This window comes from Musca domestica, unplaced genomic scaffold, assembly GCF_030504385.1.
Source record: "Musca domestica strain aabys unplaced genomic scaffold, Musca_domestica.polishedcontigs.V.1.1 32, whole genome shotgun sequence".
NCBI classification, from domain to species: Eukaryota; Metazoa; Arthropoda; class Insecta; order Diptera; family Muscidae; genus Musca; species Musca domestica.
In genome coordinates, this window is record NW_026712311.1 from 10773451 (window position 1) to 10797995 (window position 24545).

Consider the following 24545-nt stretch of genomic DNA (forward strand, 5'->3'; position numbering starts at 1 on the left):
ATATTTTCAATATATTTTGATTACATATTTGGATGAATAAATATATAAGTATGTTTTGTTGCTGTTGTTTTTTTTATCATTAAATTCTATATATTAAAAATCTAGATGTTTGTGTTATTGGGCAAAAGGACAAATGACGTTTTGAGAAAAAATGCCAGGCCGTCTTTTGAGTTTTTTTTTCTGCTAATATTATTATTCGTAAAAGTTCGTTTGTAACAAATTCTTTATTTTTTAAAACTTAACTTAAAATATTAAATATTGTAAAGAAAAACAAAATAGCCTTTCAAATGGAAAGCAAGACCACCTAAAATAGTTTTTCGATTGTTTCAGTGAATATGGGGCGGGAAGAATGTGAGTAGATGGCAATTTTAAAATCACCCTGTATCACACTTTATTTTTCTACACTTTGGTTTGTGTGTTTTATCATCAAATTTTCTTTTAAAAGTTGGAATATTTTTATGAAGACAAAATTGATAGCATATGCTTTCTCTTTCGCCGGCTTAACTTCCAGTTTTACTTCATATCGTGGTTGGAAATCATTGGAAAATTGAAAATAAGCTTTGGACTAAGTAGAGGGACAGCATAGGGATCGGTTATATGGAGCCTATTGTTCGATATCATATTTTATTGTTTTTATGTTTATGGATTTGTTGCTATATATTGGTATCTATATTTAAGTTTGCATTTATTCTTCGTATGTACTTTTTGGATATTTTATGTTGGAGCAAGACTTTGCTCTGTTAGTGGCGTTGATTGGAAAATGAATTCGGATTTGTGGTTGGCTAACGAAGGGACTCTGAAGAAGGAGGATTTTCTAGGGGGCTTATGTTATTGTTCTTTCTTTAATATTGACTATTTCTTGTAGTGTAGTTAGTTGAGTGATAGAGCGAGAGATAGAGAGAGAGAATCATATTTTATTTTCATATTTGGCTATTTTTTTATTTGGTTAAGTTGCATTTATGTGGTAATAGGAACCATCCTGCCGCTTGCACTCCACTCTACCAACTGCGGCAGGGTTCTGACGAAACAGTGTTTGCTTATAACGGAAGAATGCAATCGTTTGAAGAGACGTGTCTTAAGGTCGTTCAGTAAGTGGCTGGTGTAGCTTTGCTACCGACGTGGTCAACTCTTAACATCATTTCATGTGCAAAGCCCAAATTTGCTCCATCCAGTTGGATAGAACCCACACTTACTGTTGCTGCACCAGCAGTTGCTCGACCTGATCAGCTGTGCGCAATAGGAACGCGGCGCTCTCTCTGTAAGCAGAGATCACCTGGCGGGCTGCGGTTATTTCGTTGGGACTTAGCTTGTGGGGCAGCAATGGTGGTCGCACGGTGTTTGCATCAATGGTGTTGTTGATGTTTAAACCTGCCTGTTGTTGCTGTTGTTCCTGTTGTTGCTGCTGCTGCTGTTGTTGTTGTTGCTGCTGCTGTTGCACCTGTTGAAGTTGTTGCAACTGGTGGGTGGCTGAAGCCAAAACACTATTTGTATTTGTTGTATTGCCGTTGTTCAGATTCGTATTCACATTAAGCTGATTGAGTGCGGCCAAGTTGTTGATGTTGTTGGCATTGTTGTTGTTGCCTTGGTTGTTGGCATTGACTGGGTTGCTTGGGGTTATGGGAGTGATGGCAGAGGAGCAGGAAGGTTTCATCGATAAGTCCGTGGGTGTCACTATTGCAAAGAAATTGGAAGTACAGTAAAGTTAGCATTTGGAATCCCTTCGTAAATACTACAAATATTTTAAAAATATAAAGTATTCCTCAGAAAGGACAAAGATGCCTTTGGCTAATTTGGGACATGTTTAAAAATCAAAAAGGTTCTAGTTTTTTTATACGCTATACTCCACAATATATCAAAAATTCGGCAAATTCATCATATAGAACCATTCTATGGAGGGTATGATAACTTCGTCCTTACAATTGTTACTTATGGAAATACTTATGATATACCCTACAAAGTATATATATTCTTGATCAGCGTAAAATTGTAAGCCGAATTAGGGACTTCCGTCTGTCTGTCTGTTGTAATTACGCTATCTTTCGAACGAATTGAAATAGAAGGTTAATAATTTTCAGACGTGTGAGTTTTGCCAGTAGGCAGTTAAGTTCGTAAATGGGACGTGTTGGTCTACGTTTTCGTATATCATAGTATTTTGATGATATTAGCGACATTATTCACGGAAATTGTTTCAAATGTCGCATTTGAAGATCTTAATAGGTACTACAGCCTATGACAAAAAAATTCGTATGCAAGCCCACGTTATCGCATAGCCTCCATAATACGATTTTCATTTAAGCTTATTTTTTGGATTTGTTTTGAAAATTTTTAAGTTTTTTCCAAATGATGGAGGGTTTTAAATATAGCGGCTTTTTTATATGTTTTCTCCTAACATAAATTGTGATTTTTTTAAGTTATTTCTTATGCGCAAGAACCCTTTTCCAGTTAATAGTTGCAATAATGGCAATAGCTGCACTTTCAGGAACAGAGTTATGATTATGATGGAATTTGAACTCACCATTTCCCAATGAAGTCACACCTGGAAAATAGGTTGGATATGTTTGCGTCCGGCCAGCAACAGCTGCTGCTGCAGCCGCCGCAAATGGAGAAGCCGATGTGGGAGATGTAAAGTCCGTTGGTCTGTAGAGAGGGCTTGTGGCCGTAAGACCCGTTAATCCCGCTGAGACACTGGGTGCTGGATTGCCATTAGCTATCGCAGAAGCCAGTGGCTTTATGTCCATGCCGGTAACACTGGCATTAGAACTTAATGCTAGGGGCGAACTGCGAGCAGAACTCATGCCACCACTTCCTGCACTAGATGATGCGACCACTGCTGCGGCTGCAGCAGATACTGCGGCTGCTGGGGTGAGAGACAATGGTTCGGGGGCATCTGAATTTGGTGTAGAACGAGCAAATCCAGTGCATGTCGCAAACGGTAGGGCGGCGGAGTTGGCGGCATTGGAACCATCATTAGCGGAGGCTGACGTGACATTGGACGATGTGCTTCCCCCTCCAACGGAAACGGCAGAACTCGTGGTGGCTGCAACAGCAGCCGCGGCAGCTGCAGCGGCCGCAGCAGCAGCGGCTACAGCCGATCCCGGCGCCGGGATTGCATGTGTAATCGGTTCCAAACCTATACGCATGCGTTTAGCATTTAGCGATTCGTTTTCACAAGCAATGGCTAATATTTGTTCTGCTTGTACGGATGTTAGATGGGCTGGTGTTGGCCGGGTCTGAAAAAGAAATACGTTAAATAAATAAACACAACATACGTTGCACGGCTCTCTGGCGTGAGTCCCGCTTACCGTATTTTCCCAACCATCTCTGGTCTTCTTGTTGCGCCGGCAAGACTTTAAATATGTACGAATACGTTTTCGGGACCGATCGCTGAATTCGGGAAATTGTCTGGCACAGGAGTCGATGATTGCTTGGATTTTTTCTTTGGGTTGTTTGGAAATCGGCACAATTCTGTCCAGATTTTCATCAACGAATAGCCGAACGAACATCTGCAGGGAAATAAATTACCAAATTGCCATCAGTTGTTAAATAAGTGTTTGTGTGTGTGTTTTTTATTCAGAGGAATTCACCTACATTAAATGCTTTCAAACGTTCAGGATCGTGAGAATGCGCCAGCTTTTCATCTATTTTGTCGTCGGAATCATCTTCTGACCCTTCATCTTCCTCTTTTTGTCCAGAGGAGTTCGTCTCGTCCTGTGCCTCCATAGGGGATGGATTTCCTTCTCTAGGTACGGGCGACAACGACGAATCCATTTTGTTACTGGAAGCAGCAGCATTTTGGGCCAGTGCACTCTGGTATTGGGCCCAAAGACCACCAACAATACTCAAGTCTGGGCCTTCGGCGCCATTTCTAGCAGCATTCGAATTTTGATAATTCCATGCCAGAAGCATTAGCTTCAACTTATCCGCATCTTTCATAATACCGGCGTATGGATCGCCTTCTGTGTTATTTTCGGCGGAGTTGGTGGCATCTGCAGTAGCTGTTGGAGGAGCAGCTTCCTAGAAAAAACAAAAACAAATGGATGTGACAGTTTAGAATACTTTTGAAACGATTGCAGAGTTGGTTTAGAACGTGTACATCGAGGATCTTGAAAAGGGAGTCCTTGCCCACAATGCTTGACGCAACAAAATATTTCTCGAAAGATGACGGCTCGCTCGCAATGTTTTGTCGGAATGGCAATACGGGCAAAGCTTTTGCACATGGGTGAAGCATAAAGCCCCCATTATTGATTGAAACCACAGAAAAAAAGTAAAAACAAATTTTGGTTTTAAAAATTTGAAACAATCAAAAAAAAAAAAAAAAAAAAAAAAAAAAGAAGAAGAAGCTTAAAGTCATGGCTAGGCATATTTTGTGACATTTCATAAAGGAATTACAGAACGGCACTAAAATCCTGCCGTCGTTTTCCATTATAATTTGGCAATAAATATGCCTAGCCATGACTTCAAGCTTTTTTTGTACTTGCACCTTAAGAAGTTAAAAATAAAAAATCGGGAATTGGTATTGTTATTTTTGATAATTCGCAACCACCTTCTTTTATAAAAATAATTTCTCTAGTCTTTGGAAATAGTCGGGAGTAATCTTAAAAAAAATATAAATAGCTCAAAGGACCAAGATCGTACTGTGAAAAGTTCTGGTATATCGCTCATGTAATTGGTATTTGGTATTTTAAAGTCAATCAGCGTGACTTAGTACGTTTTTCAATGGTGAAGGGGTACAAAATCTTCGACTAGACCGATCTTATCACTGTTTTTATACCCTCCACCATACTATGGAGGGTATATTTATTTTGTCATTCCGTTTGTAACTCATCGAAATAATGATCTTAGACCCAACAAAGTATATATATTCTTGTTAGCCATATTCGTCCGTCTGTCTCTCTGTCCGTCTGTCTGTTGTAATCACGCTATCTTTCGAACGAATTGAGATAGAAGGCTAAAATTTTGCACACATGTTTATTTTGCCAGTAGGCAGGTTCGTAAATGGGCCATGTAGATCCACGTTTTCATACAGCCCCCATATAACGGTACCTCTCGATATTCGGTATTTTGTTGATTATTCACCGGAATTGTTTCAGATTTGGTGTTTGAAGTTCGAAATGGATAGTACAGCCTAAGGTAGAAAATTGTCTATGCAGGTCCAGGTCTTCGTATAGGCCCCATATATTAGTACCACCTTGTATTCGGTATTTTGACGATTTTAGGTACAATACTCACCGAAATTGTTTGAGATGTCGTATTTGAAGTTCGTAATGGAAGCTACAGCCTGTGACAGAAAATTGACTTGCATGCCCTCCAGGTACCGCCCTATGTACGGTATTTTAATGATTTTGGCTACATAATTCACCGTTTATTTCAAGTTTCGAATTTGAATATGGTAATGGCTTGTGACAAACAATGCCTATGCAGGTGCAAGTCGTACGGCTATATTCGGTATTTTTAAAATGTTAACAAAATGTTTTGCGAATGTTATCTTTTTCAAAAATTTCAAATTCGTTCTAAATAGTGGAGGTTATTCAAAGTTCGACCCTGCCGAACTTACTGTTGTTTATTTTTATCTCCAAGGTCCTATTAAATCTGTAACATAACAAATAAGGAAAATCTTTTTGTCCTACGTTTTTTCCAAGGGTCCAGGATTAAGTTCGCTTTATGAAATTGAAATTCCAAATTGCAAAAATTGTGCTGATAACATTCCAAGTGCCGAATATCGGGATGCTTGTTCATATGAGCGGGTTCGGTACAGTTCTGTTAAATGTGCTTAAAACAACTTTCTATCCCAATTTGTTTGTAAGATAAAGAGATTACAATAAATGGTCCGTCTAGCGATGTCTGTCGGTCAACCTGTTCGACTTCTAACTTAATTCGGATCGAAATTAAAAAATATTTTATGGGGGTTGCGAGTTATTAATTCGACCGATTACAAACTGAAACACACTGGATAATATACAAAACAGGAAGTATCGTCGGCACAACCGCCGGCGGCGTTACAACAGGGTGTTGACATCAGCATTTTCACGGCCCTTACTTCATTCTGCATTGTAAACGAATGTCTAATGCCTCGACTGATGTCCGGACCATTCTTTTGCGTTGGGTTCTATTATTTTTGGGACGAACCACGCTTCGTCCACTTGTTTTTATTAAAAAACAGGTCGTTGAGTCAGTTACAGTTTTATGGTCCATGCCCATAAGCTAAGGTGTGTCTGTGTGAGTGCCAATAATTTGCTTAAATTGTGTGTGCGTGTGTGTGTGGTGCATATTATAGTCAAATCACCAAACATTGAGTGGGACCAAAATGAACTATTTACATGTGTATGTGTGTGTGTGTGAGAATAAGTATGGGTTGGTTTGTGGGCAACCCGCAATCAGTGAATGCACAAAAATCCTTGTGGCAATAACACAACTGACCAAACTCCAGAATTTAGTAATGGGGAACACAGCGTACCCATTCGACTCGACAACTCCCCCCGCCATTCTCCTCATTGACGAAAAATAGGCTGCCACCTGTGCCCTATTCCACTTCGTGACAGTGTGAATGAGAGCTGAATTCGGCGTGAGTGGCTTTTCCTAAATTGTTTTTATGATTATTTGTCATGTCACATTCTGGTGGGGTTCTGGTTTTGTACGGCTTTTTATTTCGGATTGGCTGTTTGAGCTCCGGGTATTTTTTTATATAGGAAACAACCGATACAGAAACCCAAAAAGTATAACATCAATCTATTCGGATACTCATTTGGAAAAATAATAAATATTAGTATGTAGATTGTTGTGGCTATTGATAGGGAATGCATGTTTATGTGTGTGGATAAAAATTGGCTGTTTTATTTTTTTTTATCCAATGCGGGGCAATAAACTAAACATAACTCAATTTTTTAGGTGGCCCGCAATATCCCATTTGGATTCGAATCGATTCTGTAAGATTATATAATACCTCATCTGATATAATGCGATGGTATGAATCGATACCAAAACCTAAAAAAATAATACCAGTTTGTTATACTTAACCTTTATATAAATATAAAGTGTCCTCTTAACAAACATCATTGGCCTCCCTTAAGCATGAAACATAGACCAGGAGAGGGACCAGGAATATATTCAGCTTTTTAAAGCAGCACTCACAAAAACAACAACCGGATCCGCCAAAATAACTTTTTTTTTTTCAAAATCGAGTTTAACTTCGGCTGTGTTGCAAGAAGCTCTTTTTCACCTCTTCATTTTTTGTAAACAAAAAGTCGTTCAACATTACCCGATAACGTAACGGCAACTCCTTGCTAATGTCCGCACTAACAGCGAGTCGTTTTGGGTGCGTCGGCTTTGCAATATACGCGTGCGGGTCTTCTGTGGGCTAAATATGACAGTTTGGCTTGTTTACAAATGGATCTGACTGTGCTTCTCTTCTTTCAAAATCCGTACGCAATTCTGTAATATTATCCAGAACTTTCAAAGTTATATCGCATTATTTTCCAGCGTTGTCCAAGCGTGTACTCAACCATATTCGTTCGGCGAAAGGATAAACTAATTATCTTTCAAATCAGACACGAGTTAAAAAAAAAAAACGTAGGTTGTGGACCCATACTAACTATTTTTTTGGGGGGAGTTATTTTTTTCCTGCGTGCATAATACACCGCAAAATGGAAACCAAGGTTGTGGGAAAGGTACGAAACAATACATCACCTCCACCAGTGCATAGTATCAATGCATTGGTTTCAAAATATATTTTGGGGCGTTAACACATTGAAAGTACGATTTTCATAGTCGCAGCCAAACGTTGAAGAATAAGACGTCGAAGTATAATTCAAACGCAATTTTAATTTATCCATCTGTTAAAATCACGACAAAATCCATTTCTATTTTGTGTACAGGACAAAAATTTGTAGTATATCGACAATGTTTGGCCCACCTTTAGGTTCAGTTTCGCTGCAACCTATTTCGATATTCAATTGCCATTTCGGGATCTTTAAGAAAATGGGCGAATGTACATATTTTTAAATGCGATCTAATAATCAAATATTTCTTTCGATAGAGACGTTGTATTCCTATATGGAAATGTTTTTTGTTCGGTAAAAATGAGCCGACGTTTGAACTCAATTAGGGAAGTTATTAAATTACTGCAAAAAGAAAAATAAATAAAATGTGCAAAATATACCCTCTGCACCCAACGACAAATGTTATATTATGAACATAGCTCTTGATGCGGTAAACGGGAGCAAAAGAATCAAACGAAACATAATAAAAATGTAGTCCAATTTTCCAACCAATATTTTTGGTAATCCTTGCTATCCGACGGCAAAGTTATAATCGGGAAAATATGTTAGCATTATTGGTTAATAAAGTGCTATTAAGCTGGAGTTTAAAAATATTCTTTGGTTATGGAAATGTGCAAAAAAATGGCAGTACATATTTAACGAATTTACCTTTGTGTGCTGTGATAGAAATTATGATCCTGACGCCTTACTAAGTTTACATTTCACCAACCTTGATACACCAGACACTTTTCGGTTCGTTCGAAATTGTGCTACACAAAAGCAAAAAGTTTTGGCAAAAACGTCAGGAAGTATCAGTCGAATAACCGACGGTTATGAACCTCTTAGCATAAAGTCGAAGACATAAACGTAGAAAGAAGGGCCATTACAGGGTCGAAATATGGCTACCTGGTGGATTCATCTCTTTTTTTACGATGTCATAACAACAGAGTTAGTCTGGTTGAGCATTTTATCTTCTAAGACAGCAATCTCCGAAATGGACACGTTTAAGGAATACAATTTTAAATTTTCATTTTTGTATTTCTCTGGTATTGGCAGCGCGTCTACATATTTTTTTCACACAAATTATTTTCCAAGAATGCATTTTGTCTAGTCCTCAGCATTTTGTATCTTCGATATGGTTTAAACTAAGCGCACGAATTTGGATATCTTTGAATTTTTCTTCAAGGGACGTACTTGATAAGTACCCATTTTGATATCAGACCTTACACTGGTTGAAATAATATTGGTGTGTATGCAGTTTGGAGGGAATTGGGCAATATTTTGAAATTTTATTCAAAACCTTATATTTTCCATCATCATCCTCTTCAAAACTATCCCATCGTCGCTCTGGTCATTTTACTGACAGAATTATATGCATGTGCAATGTTTGAAGAGAATCGATGTGTGAGGGAGGTACCGGAAGTAGTGAGCAATATTGCCTATTTTCGCACTTGACTTAAGTGTGATATAGATATTACAACCAAATCGAATACTCTTTACGACTTTTTTGAGATTAATTAAATTTATGAAGCTTTTTTATCTTTGTGTGGGAGGTACCAGAAGATGTGCATTAGTGTGGACCATCTTCACACTATTTATACTATATTGACAAATTTATTAACATTCGCAAAGTTTGGAGAACATCGGTGATTTTAACCATGCAAAAAATGATACACCTCAGTGAGCGAGGTACCGGAAGAAGTGGGTCGTTCTTGGCAATATTTCAACTAACCTAGGGCTGTTTTAAAAATATTTCGATACTCCAATTTTAAACGAAATCGCTTACTATATAAACCCTTTCTATGAGCTGCTTAATTCCTACAATTTTGTTATTTTTGGGACGATATTACCTTCTAGAATTATGATAGCCATATGACTGAGGGTATATACATTTATTCCATAGCATTCCGTACGAATTTACTTAACCTGTCCCATGGGGCGTATTCTAACTGCATTACTATTGAATGTAGTTCAGATAATTTCAGAATTCCATTTGTAAGTCGATAGATTTCCGTTGAAATTCCAAATGTTATGCGGAGTTATTAATTAAATTTACTTTCGAATTCGAAACACTTGATTTGAAACTAAACGCGCTTGCTTAGGGCATATTTATTGTTTGTCTTTTAAGTGGCTAGAAATTGTTTTTTTAATGGTTGCTTTTTTAAGATTTGACACCTCAGCTAGAAATCTTGAACTTGAAATGCAGTTCTACACTTTATTTTCTCCAGTTTTTGCCTTCGCGTTTCATAAGGAACACCGACATTGCGGGAGCATCTAGCACGATTTTCTTCTTATAGGTTCCAGTCGGAGTCGGAGTTGTGGTGGAAACGTCGATGTGTTTAGGGTTATAGTACGGCCCAGCTGAATTCACCGATGAATATTGTAAACTCGTTTAATCTGGCTGGTTGCTCGAATCTTTTGTATTTGACTTATTTCCTTCTCCGCCGTGTCTGTGTCCTCTGATTCTAGTCCTGATTTGAGTTTTGATTGTGCCTCCATTGTTTTGGCGTGTGTCCCATTTTACACTTATTAACATAATGCGTGTCCATAATGTGGTGGTAGTTGGGTTGCTGGCTGGCTGGCTGGCAGGGATGCATTTTGTGTGCGTGTGTTATGCGTCGATGCATCGACTAGACTGGTGCGTTGTGCCGAGTTTGTTTATTGTTTGATGGTGGAGGCAAGCGTGTGGCGCAATAGAGGTGTTCACGTTCGTCTGTCTGGTCGTGGCCATGTTAGAACGAAAAAGAACTTCATTTTTTACCTTGTGGACGGATAGAAAGCTGGCAACGTGAATGGCGAGGATATCCAGAAGGGGCTGATCGTTCCCGGCGTGCTATTAGTAGGTGTTTATTTGCTGCGCGAGCTTTGATTAATAATGACAAAATAAATGACATGCGGATGAAAAGAAATGGATTGCAATGTAAATGAAAGCAAAAATGCATTTCCTAAAGTGATGCTTTGTTGCAATTCATACGGCCCGTCAAAGACGGACAATTTTATGATTGGCAAGTATCTGTCAGCTGGTCTACAATGACGAGAACTTTGGCTAAAAAAATATGTGTAAAGTCGTCAGCATAGGGTATCGCTTGTAGCTGGAGTGATTCTTTTGGGTTTTACTAAATTGCATTATCTTCGTAGTTCCTGCCGCCGCTAATACAATTGAAAAAGTGGCGGAAACTCTTGAGTTGGTTATTTGTTCGGGTCTTTTCAAGACACGTTTTTATGCTCCGCTATGTACATGGCAGAAATGACAGTTTTCGGTTTGTACGCCTTTTAAAACCGGTGCAATTGCCGAGTGGCGGATGTTTGCAATTAGCGTTGGGAGAAATCCCAGCAAAAGCTCAGCATTTTTTATTTGCAGCTAGAGATACTCTCCATCCAACGGTGCACTTGGGCCAACTGACACACTTATGAACACTCATCGACCACTACATTGACAGCGATTGTTGTTCCATTTGCAATGTTTGTACTGCTCTTGGTGGCATATATTAATTATCACGAAGTAGCTGCTAATCAGTTTTGCCAGCGGGGAAGATTGCTTTGTCATTTATCCGATGGTGGCAAGATGTCACTCAAGTCGACCTCACTACCATGTGCCTGCATTGAAAGCGTGACCGATTCGAACTTTACTTGTATCATTAGGGAGTAGCGAAACTGCGGATACGTATGATTTGTATTTTTAGTTTCGTTGGAAATAAGTCAAGAATTCCAAATGCATAAATTGTGTTTTTTAAATTTAGAAACGGTGTCATTATTGGTGGTTTATTGCAATATACAGGGTGAGATGAAAAAACTGCAATCAACTTCAGACTGCTGTCATTTCTAAGCCACTCGTCCGACAGCTTTTAAAAGTATTCCAGTGACAGCTCATTATATTGTTTAAAAGCGTACAAAAGCATTTTGGTGAGAATTTTCCAGAAAAAAAGTTATTCGCTATGGAATTCAAGCGTGATTTCTTTATATTTGACTGGACGGAAGAAAACAGCAACATCAGCAGAAATGGTTCGAATGATGATGAATTGATGATTGAAACCCGCGTTGCAGTGGCCGAAAAATGACTCGTGAGCTGAACATATCGCAATGTTCCATTCGGCAAATATTGAAAAATGAGCTCGGGGTAAAGACATTGAAATTCCAAAAAGTGACAGAAAATATACTCGAAAGAGCTAAAGAGTTGCTTCGTCGTTGCTTGGCCGAAAGTGGTGAACTGCCGAATTGGGGTTTCTCCGATGAGAAAACATTCGTTGTCCAGCAGTTTATAAACAAACAAAATTATCGTGTTTACTTGACAAAGAGGTCAGCTGAAAATGTGCACCTTCGCTTGGCCACCAGAACTCAAGCGCCGGCCATGGTGATGGTGTGGGCCGCCATAACAGCCAATGGTCGCTCTCCGCTCGTATTAATCGACCGTGGCATCAGAATAAATTCCGAATATTATCGCGAAAATATTCTAGAGGGTGTATTAGAGGCTTGGGCACGCAAACATTTTTGCCGCAGACCTTGTACATTCCAACAGGACCCAGCACCATCGCACTCAGCACTCGCCACCCAAGAATATTTACAAAATGAGGTTCCTCGCTTCATTTGCAGCGCACAATGGCCACCAAAATCTCCGGATACCAATACGTTGGGCTATTATGTCTGTAGGGTTTTGGAAAGCAAGGTTGGCACTAAAAAATACCAAAGTGTCGGCCATAAATCGTGCCAAAGGTGACCAATTCGAACAAGTCTAAACTTATTCTAAAATTTGATGCTATTTCCGACATTTTCTTGCTTTAATTCAATAAAATTTTAAAAATGTAAAAATCATGGCGTTAGACTTTGTTGCAGTTTTTTTATCTCGCCCTGTATATTAATGCTGAAACGAACTATAGAGATGGCAAAATATCGATTCTGATAAGATCAGATTTATATTATTCATCTATTTTTTTATTAACTGTTTGAAGGCAGAAATCGACTGCAGTTTCGATTGGCAAACAATTTACTTTGGCTTAAAAAAATATTTTTTGTAGACCCATCCCTAATTAAGAGTTTTTCAGAATTACCGATATTATCCGAGTGTATGAACTGTTAATCGATATTAATTCGGAAATGAAATATCGTTATTAATGCAGTCGTCGACTTGGTTATGAATGTCTGTGCGTTCATGTGTCCATCTGTCTAAACCTTGGAATCACGCTACAGGTCGCAATTTGAATGGTGTACCAAATACCAAAATATGACTAAATAAAGACAAGTATTTGTTTTCTGGAGGTCGTAACTTATCAAATAGATTATAAGATTAGAAGCGAATCAGTTGCGAACATTTTAAAAATTTAAACAATCGCATTTAATGTGTTTTTTTTTTAAAGTGTTGGCTTTCGTGATTGTTTTGTCCTAACATTCTTGGAGAGGAACATATTATATTGCATACTCAGCTATATGGTTACAAATGGTATATATGTGCTTCCTATAACTCTCGAGAGGAGTACCCAATTCAGTCCAAACATCGCATATGCTAATATTTTTGTCAAAGTTCTCCTATAAATTGTAAAAAATTAAAAAAAAAACAAAAAGCGAAGGGGGTATTCGATTACGTTCAAAATCGGTATAAATCAATATTTTCAGGCCTATGTTAGGTGGGGAAAATGGTCAATATCGGCCGACTTCTTCTGGTACCTCCACTGGTAATCACGAGAATTACGAAATGAAAATATACTTTTGTCAGCATTTGATTTAGAGCGAAGATGAGCCAGCCGGTCCAGTACCTCCCCAACTAATGTTCAATATTAAAAAAAGTCCCACACTCAACGATGGTAGTACCCGATATAGTTTCAACATCGAGAGTATTGGGTCGCTCCTTTTTGTATCTCCCCCACAAGGAAACAAAACTTTGAATAACTCATTTTAATATTTATGTCTACATAAGAACAAGTGTGAAATTGGAATAAATTGGTTCCCTATTTTTTTAACGTTAATTCTTCTCTAGTAAAAATATTTCTTTAGTTGTTTTATTTTTTGAATAAAGTTAAAAACTTATTCAAAAAACTATTCCAAAATGTCCAGTTTGGCTTCGCACAAATGCCTTATAGCTCAAAAGTTGGTTGTTTTTTTAAAAACAAGTTCAAAGCGAAATTACCTTTAGAAAAAGGACCAACAACTAGAGGGAGACTCCTTTCGCCCATTACTACGACACAAACACACACACACCATCTTAGTTGCTGTTCGTCTAAGGCGTCTGCTTCAATAAGAAGAGACCCAGACGAAAATAATATGGCAGGCATGAGTTCATTCTCTCAAATATACAAGATTTTAGTTTTCGTCAAAAAGAAATAATGTTGAGCCCTACTACATCCACATCCGTCGCATCGCTTTGTACATCGCATCGCATGGTAGACCGAATGTTACTAGGAATCCCGGCAACCTTCGTCGCCCCTGCATCCAGTGGATGGAGATAAACTGCTGCGTACTTTCGGTCTTGGCATTCGTTCCACATTTAAAACAACTGTGAACACTGTTATGTGTGTTGAAGGAATCGACTGACTCATGCCGCAGAAAAGATTTTAGAAAGATGGCGAAGGAGTAGTTACTGCAGAATGTGGCACAGTTTAAAGAAAAGACCACATAAAACATTACTTCGGCACAACGTTCTTGATGGAAACTCAGGCGAAAAGAAAGACGGAGGAGAAAGCACGCCAAAGTAATAGTCGCAATGTTTATGACACTTGATAAGTACTCTCGTTCTGTGTTTCTATTTCATGTCATACGGCTAACGTCAGGTTGGGAACGTTTTCGAATGTTACATACGTACATATGGCACGTCATTGTGACAGGGAATGTACACGGTACTCATTGGAATCAAATTGAGGAGCTCTCAATCCAAACATTCCGATTAGTAATTCCGTCCTCTGCATCACGCCAGTAATGCTAAAATTAATTAGGTAGGAACAAAGTATATGTGGGTTCTATATGTTCCGATTTAATTCTATAATTATGATTTTGAATTCGGCAGATTTAAAGAAATGGCCTGTCTGCCTTCTCCTTCCCTTCACTATCTCAACGATATGTAACCCCCTTTGTGTCTATCAAAGTTCTTTAGCATTTTGTCTTAAATTGTCTTGATTTGGGATAGACAGGAGTGCAAAACGAATAAAACATTTTCCAAGGAATAACCTCCAACCCATGTTGCTCAGTCATCATTGTTGTCTTCGTCTTTTTGGTCCACACCGCCCTCTCACTGTGGCGATTATTGTTTTCTTACTTGGCATTCGATTAACCGATGCTTGCCGAATGTTTGTGTCTGTGTGTGTTTGTGTATGTGCAAGAGGTTTTTGAGGGGGTACAGCCAGTTCTTCAACCATTTATATTAAGGATGGTCTTCTCTAATGCTGTTCCGACCGATTCATTTTCAGTCTCCGTTTTGTTTTCCTTCGAACTTTTCAAACCATCCAACCGCAGGACACATTCACATAAACTACCCCTTGCGCTATGCCCGCTGTGGGGGTCTGGCACTGTAGCAGGAAAGAAAGTTGAACTTTAGCATTTCTGTACGTAGGATATTTGGGTGATGGATATTAGTTTTTGGTGTATTTGTGTGTTGGTGTGCAGCTAACGAGAAAAAAAAGGATTATTACAATTTTTTTTGGCTTTGGTCTTCGCTGCCTTTCCAGCCTAGATAGACAAAAATCCGTATGTTGAAAGGGGACAATGGAACGATATTTGGTTGTGGCATTTTGTGATCGAGGCGATCTCAGCGTGAATAACAAAGAAATCGACTTAGGTCAGAGTTTTGGAAAGTATACGGTAATCAGTCTAAACCACCCGCTCTTAAATTCAAGACACCCACAGCAGGAATTTGCTGTTCAAAACCTCTTAACGCTACAGTTTATTCGCCTATTGTAGTTTTCCTAAGTCATTGCTTGTAATTCGCACATTTCGACTTGAGGATTTCAACTAGGCTGATTAGATGGCGACGCATACTCCACATGGGTGGATGTTCTGCGACGAGAAACAAAATTAACTTCAAGACGAGATAAACGGCTGCTGCCTACATTGATACCAAAAATGTTCGTTTGTAACTTGACAGCAAAATGGTATGTGTATGTGTATGGGTGTGTGTGTGTTTGTATGTATGTAATCTACTTTTTGGAAGTCCTTCAACAAGGCAACAAACATAAAATTCGTTAACGCTTTCCCTTCAATTCACTTCAGCACTTCTCATCCGACCGAGCCTAGGCATTGTTTTTAATGTGGGTGCCCAACAAAGACACCAGCCATACCTCTTCCTAGCACACCCATGCACACACACACACACACACACCAACGACGCGCCACACACCCCTCCCCCCACAGCGTGACTTCAGCAAGGCAAATGAAATCTTACACCCACTGCCCATTTACTTGGCAGCAAAGTGATTGATAACGGGCGCACAAACAGCCACCTCTGCTAACGTACCCCTTTCCCGAAATTTTCTCGCTAAGAAAATTTCTAATTTCAACTTTTAGTTGGCACGCAAGACACGACCCGGTGTTGAGAAAAGGAAAGGGTTCTGTCGTTCATTTCTTGGCTGCTGATGTAGAGAGTGCTTCTATGTACAAACGTACAAACACACATACAGACGTACATTTATTCTTGAGTGAGTACTCCCCCCTCCTTTTTATAAGTATGTGTTTTGTTTTATTCTCTAAATTTCGCCAAGGATTTAAAGCTACGAAACTCCTTTGATAGTTACACAGTTTAGATACCCACACCTCTCAGTCATTAAGCACTTGGGCTGTGTGTGATGGGCTTAGGTGGGAGGGCGGTTGGGGTGGCATGGTAAATGTCTTGCTAAACCCTGAGTTCTGTGTTGGTTCTCACACCAGTTGTGGCGACGATATCTTTTCCTTCGAATTTTGCTGGAGACCCAAGGAGTAAATGCGGTAGTGGTGACAACATACACACTCACACATACAAGCACATATGATCTTATGGTATCTATTAGAGTTTTGCCGAGCCAAACGCCACTCTCCCGTTGTAATTTCTTGTTATCACCAAAGACATATGGTTCACCCTTCTAATAGGAGCACACACATCAATAAGAACTTTTTTCAAATAGGCCTTTGATGTGGGCAAAAGATGTTGTAAAGTTCGTCACGAAACGTAATGCTATCTACAGTCAAAATAGTAGTATTGCCCCCAAAATGGGTCGATACAGGTACTTTGTACACACAGCATTATGTTTTTATCTGAACCAATGATTGCAATATCAATCCAAATATTCAGATCAGCAAGCAAATCCTAACGGCAACTAGGTTCTTAAAAATATTGAGAAAATAAATTTCCACTGTTCTTCCGGCTAAGATTTCAGACCCCACAATGATGATACCGATAATTGTGCTATCTAGACAACAAAATATAATATAATAAAGTGACCAATATAGTTCAATAAGAAAAGCATGTTATAAAGATACGGCTTTTCATGCGTCGAATTCTGTCATCAGTTGTAGGATTTGATGTTAAAACCTGTTAATTACATTCTTGAGACTTTGATGTAAAGACGAACAAAGTTCTTCTTAATTGTATCTGCCCCCATACAATTTTCTGGTTATTAATAATTTCAAAATAATTCCTGACTTTACGTTGTTCATAACGGGAGGACATTTGGTCGAAAGATAGTTAACGAAAATCACATATTATTCCCAACGTATAGTTTTGAACACTACTGTAAACGAATCCGGTCTTGAGATATCTGTGATTACGGAGGGTAAGGAGGGGGTGAGCAAAAAAAAAACTAATTTCTTTGAAAACAAGCACATTGTACTTGGGTAGGGAATCTTAATGGAGACCGCTGCCAGATAGCCATGCAGCACCATCGCACTTGCCATCAGCGTCGTCTGCCATCTTCTATTGCAACAAAAATACGACTTTTGGGTTGTTTGTCTGGGCGCCAGAAAACTGTAAAAAATCGTTTTTGCGGCAAGGAATTCTTTCCAGTTTGCAGTTTCCTTTAGATCTGCTAGTTGGAGGGTGTCTAATGTGAGCGACTGTGGTGGGGACGAGTGCGTACATGCGTGTGTACATACATACGTGTGAGTGTGCGTGTCTATATGGCTTTGTGTGTTTGATGGTAAACAAAGTAAAGCAATACAACTTTCTTAAGCTTACGAAGGATATTTCGTAGACATACAAGCGCACACAATCACATGCATTGTCCGCACTCATACGCACGCACACACATGGCCACACTCATGCCAAGACAAAGGGAGGAGAAGGCATTTCGAAGGGAGGGAATTGGGAGCACATTTTCATTTCACCAAAAGACAACTAAGCGTTCATGTGTGAGGGTGTAGGTGAAGGTGTGGGTGTATGTGTGTTGTGCTGTGACTCGCTTCAAACGATTTCCAAATGACAGGGAATGGAAAGATGTGAGGTGCATTTGTAGGTTTGTATTTGTATGTTCGTCTATGTGTGTGTATGTGTGTATGTCTAAAACATTGGGAACTGGAGAAGAAAACAAAAAAAAAAAGAAACAAGAACAGAATAAGTTCGTAATACCCCCTTAGGTTACATGTTTAACTTTACTGCTTGACCATGGAACTTGGAAAATGTTTAATATGGAACAGTCACAACAACAGAAGCAGCAACGACAACGACAACAACAACAACAACAATAGATACAGCAATGGGCACCAAGTCGAAGAAAAATAGTTCACAGGACAAGAAAGAAAATAGAAACATTGCTATTGCTATTGCTATTGGTGTGGGGTGCGGGTGCGGGTGAGGGGGCGATCTCTTGATGATGAAAGTTGCCCAGAATTTAGTATTGCTGCTTGCAAATCCTGTGTGCGATGAGCTTGTGCTGTATCTGTGTGGAAGTTTTAAGAAAAGAATGTAGGGGGAACATAAGAAAACCTTCTATCTAAGTCGTTCGTTCGGCACTGACCCTCCCACACCCACACAGTGCCAGCACCATCGAGCAAGCCAGCCACACTGAAGGATATGGATTATGATGGACGGACGGCAACGGAGTTGGGGGTTCTCAATAAAAGTGAACCCGAAAACTCCTACTGTGTGGTACTGGGGGAGTAAAGTTAATATGTGGGGTCCCATTCTTGTTCCACGTCTTCGCAACCGCTTACCTACCCACCTCTGGCGCCCCAGTCGGCAAATGACTTTGAACGAGCGAGTGTAAGTGCGGGTGTGAGTGTATGTGTGTGTGTGCGAGCCTGTAATGAACAAATATGACTGTGGGTATGGCTGCGTTCGTTCGGTGTCTATGACTGTGTCTTGTGTGCATGTTTTCTATTGAATGTCGGTGTGTTCGTGGGTCCCTGTGTGTCAAAATGCCGTGTTTGGCTGGCATGTGAAGGGTGGGGTGGAATCGACGCCCAAGAAAGGAACTCTGTCTTCTTTGTTATGTTTGATGAATTACGTTGAGCCCTTTTAACGAGAAGCTTTTCTGCTTCTGCTGTGTTTAGTTTTTTTTTTTTTTTTTGGAGACCTCACAAAAACTCAGCCAGACAGCACCACCCCCTAATCCGTGCTCGTATTTGAGATGTTAACTCCCAACTCCCATGCAAGTCGCGGTCGCGCCTTTACTTGTGTTCGGTCGGTGTGTCTGTGTGTGTGTCTTGCCTGAACTGAAACCCAGGGAAATGTAACTCCTCCATTTTTGGTACACCCAAACCGATTTAATTTTTTGCCCACATGGCTGTGTGTATGAGGAAAGCGCTAATATATATGTGAGCGGGTATATGGGGACTGATGTACATACATATGGATAAAAGTAGAAACTTGGAAGGAAATGTAAGAAGAAGGAGATGTGGGAGAATAGAAATGAGTTGTGTATGTGGTTTATGCTTGGGGTCTTGGCGTTGAGTTATGCTATCATTCATCCAAATACGCGCCCACACGGCTGATAGGCAGCATATGCATGTGAATGTTCCTCCAATCGAATTTAGTCATTTCCTCTAGAAATCAATTTCTTTAAAACCTTCTTGTCTTGAGTCTTTGTATGACTGAAGATCAACGTTTTTTTGAGTATTCCAAGCTGATGGGATCATGCTGGTGAAATTTTCGAAGGGGCAGTGGCTAGGATAGACGAATCACCCCGTTCTGTTAAGATGTTTTTAAATTGATTTTTCCAGTTTATAAAACTTAGTAGTAACATATTAAGAGCTTGGTACCTTGAATATGAATTGAAGATTTATCAAAAACTGCCGGAAAAAAGTTAAATAATGCTATATATGGCTGTATTTAGTTAGCTAATAGCCCCAGCTTAGAATCGCATATTTATTGCTGTTATAATTTAAATCTTTAATATAATTGAACATCAGTAGGCCTATTCTGTAACTTTTAACTACTCTTGTTATTGGCTATTTAATAATCAACAGTTGTTGTTTGCAGTAACGATAATTCTATTCTGTAAAAATATTGCTAAATTGTCGATAAACTTTCAATCTTTCGATGCAAGGCAAATTCAATATTTCATTTTTTTTTTTCAATAAAATAAAAACTAAAATTTTGTTATTGTTTTTATACCTACTCTTTATATACAGTAACAATAACAGATAAAGCTGTTATAGAATAGCAATGTTGTTATTTGTGTTGTTAAAGGGAAAAACTCAATAAAATAACAATATTGACTGTCGTCAAAAGGATACAGAATAGGCCTACAGGGTGCCTACTTTATGAGTTACTAACAAATGTCTAAAAGTTTTACTATTTTTTGTGTACGGGAACAGTTTTCACATAAACAATTCTAAACATGATGAGAGTAGCAACATTATATGTAATATCTCGTGATATGTACCTCCACAGACCGATACCGACTGCAGAAAAGAAAATTTATGGACAGTTTTATTTGGGGGAAGATCTCGTAAACGTCAAATAAGCTAAAAAATAGTCTTAGTCTTGCGTCGAACTCATACTGCCCTATTGCCGTTCGACAGATGAGACACACCAACCATAGAAAATGAACGGAAACAATTTGTGACTGATTGGGAGAAGCCTTTTTTGGGGGTGCCAATAAAGATAAAAACAAATAAGAACTTATGTAGAGGAGAGACTTATAAGCCAGCCTAGACTAGGGTCCAACAGCAAAGTTCCTCTTAACAATATCTCGGGTTATTTGATCGAGCTGCTCCACACGGTATATTATTTCTACAACTAACTCCAGCTTCATTCAATGCAGTTTGGTGTTTGGTATGCAATTATGTGAACAATATCCGAATGCGAACGGATTTGAATAGTTGCGTCTTATGGTTGTAGTTTGAAGAGTGTAACTGTGATATACTATAATCTCAACACTTTAAAACTATAGGTCTTATTCACGATACAATTTGTTATCTCAAAATAATAAAAATATTGGGTGTACTCAAGTTTCAAGTAGTAGTCACGGTATGAAATGAGGGACATGTTAAAATTGTCACTCGTTTTTCACTCAATCAGAGATGTATCAAACCCCGAAATGTACCCAGCAAAAACTAACCCATTTTAAGGCAATGCAAACAAACTTCTATCAACATTGTCACTGGGCTGAAAATAATGGTTTATTCTTTTGAATATTACAAAGCAAAATAATTTACTTTTCACATTACCAGTAATGAGTTATGTCGACACAGTGTGTGTGCGTGTCCGACTAGGCTGTGAGTCTCCACAGCGTCGGTACTCTCGAATACTCTCTACTGTTTTCGGGTATAGCTACAATCGTCAAATATTGTTTAGCAAACTCATTGTTTGGTGAGGTATTTTTTGTTGGATGCGGTCAGGCCAATCTTTCAATAGAAACTTGAAATATGATATGGAAACTTAGGTGATTACACCTAAGCGGGATTACCATTACAACATCAACAGGTTTTTCAGATTTGGGGCTTAAAAACTAATTAATTTTTTTTGTGTTTTTGAATTCTATAAATGTTCGGTCTGTGATTGAAATGTGTAGTATTTCATATGACAGCAGGCTTGCATTTGTTGACATGGCGTTTGAAATCGTGAACTAGATCTTGCTAACTAATTTCCATAACAATTTGGTAACAATTTCTCGGCCATGTAACAATGGTGGGATGACTTTGTGATAAAGTAAAAAATATCAACAACAAATGAATGAAAGTAAAACGCTATGAAGTAGAAACTTTATTTAGATATCTGCGAATATTACCTTGTGCAGCAACACTGAAGCCTTCCGCTTTGATGCCATTTTTGTGGTTCCACCACCACCACCACCGGTTGACGACGCTGTGCGGGTCGACTGTTTAGAGGTTTTTCTCGGATTTTTCGGAATTTTGGATAATTTTTTTAACAACGCGTAGAGGAGAATTAGTTGGGCAATTGTTGTTTGTTTCTAATCTTTTTAGTGACACTTGGCTCAGACGGCGCTTATCAAAGTAAGTGGGTTTGTATGTATGTATGTAATTCGAGGCTTGAATTTCTAAACCGAAGGAATTCTGCACACACAACCAAACAAAATTGCACACACACGTACACACACTGACACTTGTAGCCCTGCACCAACTACTCTTGGAATCGCAGGTCTGCGAGATCTTCAATATTCATGCATAACCTCCTTTAAATTTCACTGGGCTTTGGTAATAGTTGTAGGGGTTTCGAATGTGTTTTTATGCTCAACTAGGAACTAGTCAGTTCCGACAGATGTCATTACATAAATGTGTGTTTATCTTTTTGATTTTTTGTTTTATTATTTTTCACTTAAATCCCGTAGAACTATTTCAATTTGAAATTGTATCCAATAACCGTTGAACACCGTGTGGCTCGGCTTAGCGTTTGCTGCGGGAAAAAAGGACACGACTTAACACACCGACGATTCTTAGCTAACTGATCAAAACAGAAATGTGCGAATAGATTTTGAGTTATTGTGTGTCAGTTGGAGGCAGCAGCAACACCAGGAACAACAATGACAGCAGGAGCAGAGCCAGCCGTGAGGAGGATGGCGGGGGGCAGGGGATGGAACACGAGAGAGAGATGACACTTTGTTGCTTCGTTCATTCCCATTTTCCGGGGCATGCGCACACAGTGGGCGCCAAACTTCGATGACATTCACACAAATGTGGGACGCTCGGAACGATGTCTGAAAGCCAAAAAGGACATGCCGATAAATAGAATGATGAAGAAGGATTTTGGACAAAAACAGCAACAAACACCAAAAGCTGGCTTATGAAACAAGAGCGCAACGAGCAGTGCCAAGGTATGGTGAGTTCGTTGTCGCTGTAAGGCTGGACGAGACAACGGTGGTCGGGCGGATGAGTTGGCGAAACATCTGAGTAGGCTGTGAGTGTGCCAGTAAGGAGCGAGGACCAAGTATGTGAGGACAAAAACATAGAAACGGCAATAAGTGCCGAAATGTCAAAGTGACAAACTTGCCATCACATATCGCACACGTTCTCCGTGTGCTGTGCTGAGACGAGCTGCCGTGGAGGGGGTTGCGAAAAACAGCTGTAGTGACGTAGTAGGACGTAGAGGAAAGCACAAGGACTCGCAAAGCGGGACTCTCGACTCTCGTTTGTTGTGTCGCACATTTCGTTGCAAGTAACGCCGATAATCACCACCGTCATTATCATTAACATCGTCATTATGCTCATTAATATTGTTATCATCGTTTGGCTGTTGTTGTTGTGCATGTTGATGATGTTTCACTCGCCACCAACACACGCACATACCCAGTTCATTCATGCGGGGGAGTGTGAGAAAGCGCGTAAAACTAACCACACAATGCTTACACACATCCAAACTCTCCATGCCTTGTTTTGCCCTGTGCCATGGGCAAGGGGTAAGAGTAAGGGGTATTCGGAAGCGTGTGTGTGAGAGCCTCTGCACAGTTATGGGCAACAACAACAAGCAGAAGGACGAACGAACGAGCGAGCTAACCATCCGACGTCTAAATGAGGAAAGTGAAAGGCATGAGTGGCGGTGTTTCCATTAGAATGAGTGATAGAAAGCCAGCCAAACAGACGTTAGCGCCGAGCAGGGGTGCACTGAATGCTGAATTGCGTTCGCGTCCACCGTGTTGTTGCTGTTGCTGCCGTTGTGCAAACATATCAAAATAAAAAACCGGTGTCGGCGTTTCGGACTTGAAAAATGTACTCGAAAAAAGGCCAAATGCCGGGTTGTGCGTGGGGTTGGGGAGTGGTGGCGAGCTGGCAGGTGTTAGAGACGAGAAAAACATGCAATGGTCCAACATCGGAATAATAGACAAAACAAAGCAGTCCCAACAAAAATATGAATGAGAAAATAATAACGACAAAACCCAGCAACAGCAACAACCACCAATACAGCTTGGCTGGAGTATGGAAACTGGACAAACAAAAAAGAGAACAAAAAATTCGTTTGGCAGCGACTATGACGGGAACTTTGATTGTAACGGCTCGCATTTGATGGCGATGATGGAGATAGCGATGGTGATGGCGAAGGCGAAGGCTATGGTGGTGTCGACGATTATTATGTTGCACGCGGGGACTACTGTTGGTGGCGGTGCTGCTGCATCGAATGAATAAAAAATATGCATGGAGAATAATTGCCGCTTTTCAACTGTATGAGTTAGATTTACACGCACACACAAACATTCGTGAACACCAACAAGGCCATAATAGGCAAAATAAATATGGTGTGAGTATTTTAAGCTGGCAAAATCGAAAACCAACCATTGGATCAGAAATATCCAAATCTTATCGAAATTTTATAGAAAAGTTTTTTTTTTATCGAACTTTTCGACTTGAGATATTTGCAGTATCGTTTCAGCGTGCGATTTCCTTCGCCATTATCACAACATCATCGCACGCAAGTGATGCATCAGATGGTGCAGTGACTCGAAGTGG

General features: G+C 39.6%; 1 protein-coding gene across 2 annotated transcripts; it reads right to left on the reverse strand.

The window, feature by feature from the left end:
* Window positions 1-894: 894 nt before the first annotated feature.
* LOC101889295 (uncharacterized) lies at window positions 895-23882 on the reverse strand. Of its 2 annotated transcripts, none has more exons than XM_011292545.3 (5): window positions 21875-23882; window positions 3589-4014; window positions 3303-3503; window positions 2516-3230; window positions 895-1671 (listed from the first exon to the last, which is right to left on the reverse strand). In XM_011292545.3, exons 1-5 carry the CDS (start codon window positions 21911-21913, stop codon window positions 1190-1192), a joined length of 1863 nt encoding a protein of 620 aa, XP_011290847.1. In that variant the 5' UTR covers window positions 21914-23882; the 3' UTR covers window positions 895-1189. The 2 variants fall into 2 exon arrangements, with proteins under 2 accessions (XP_011290847.1, XP_058981253.1); XM_059125270.1 differs by lacking the exon at window positions 21875-23882 and adding an exon at window positions 4094-4304.
* Between the last annotated feature and the right edge of the window lie 663 nt (window positions 23883-24545).

Excerpts from the sequence above, each read along its gene's own strand:
- LOC101889295 (XM_059125270.1), bottom strand. The coding sequence starts at position 4,228 with ATGCTTCACCCATGTGCAAAAGCTTTGCCCGTATTGCCATTCCGACAA. Across the intron at positions 4,015-4,093 it reads CCCTTTTCAAGATCCTCGAT|GAAGCTGCTCCTCCAACAGC; the intron begins GTACACGTTCTA and ends TGTTTTTTCTAG. Across the intron at positions 1,672-2,515 it reads TGTGACTTCATTGGGAAATG|TGACACCCACGGACTTATCG; the intron begins GTGAGTTCAAAT and ends TCTTTGCAATAG.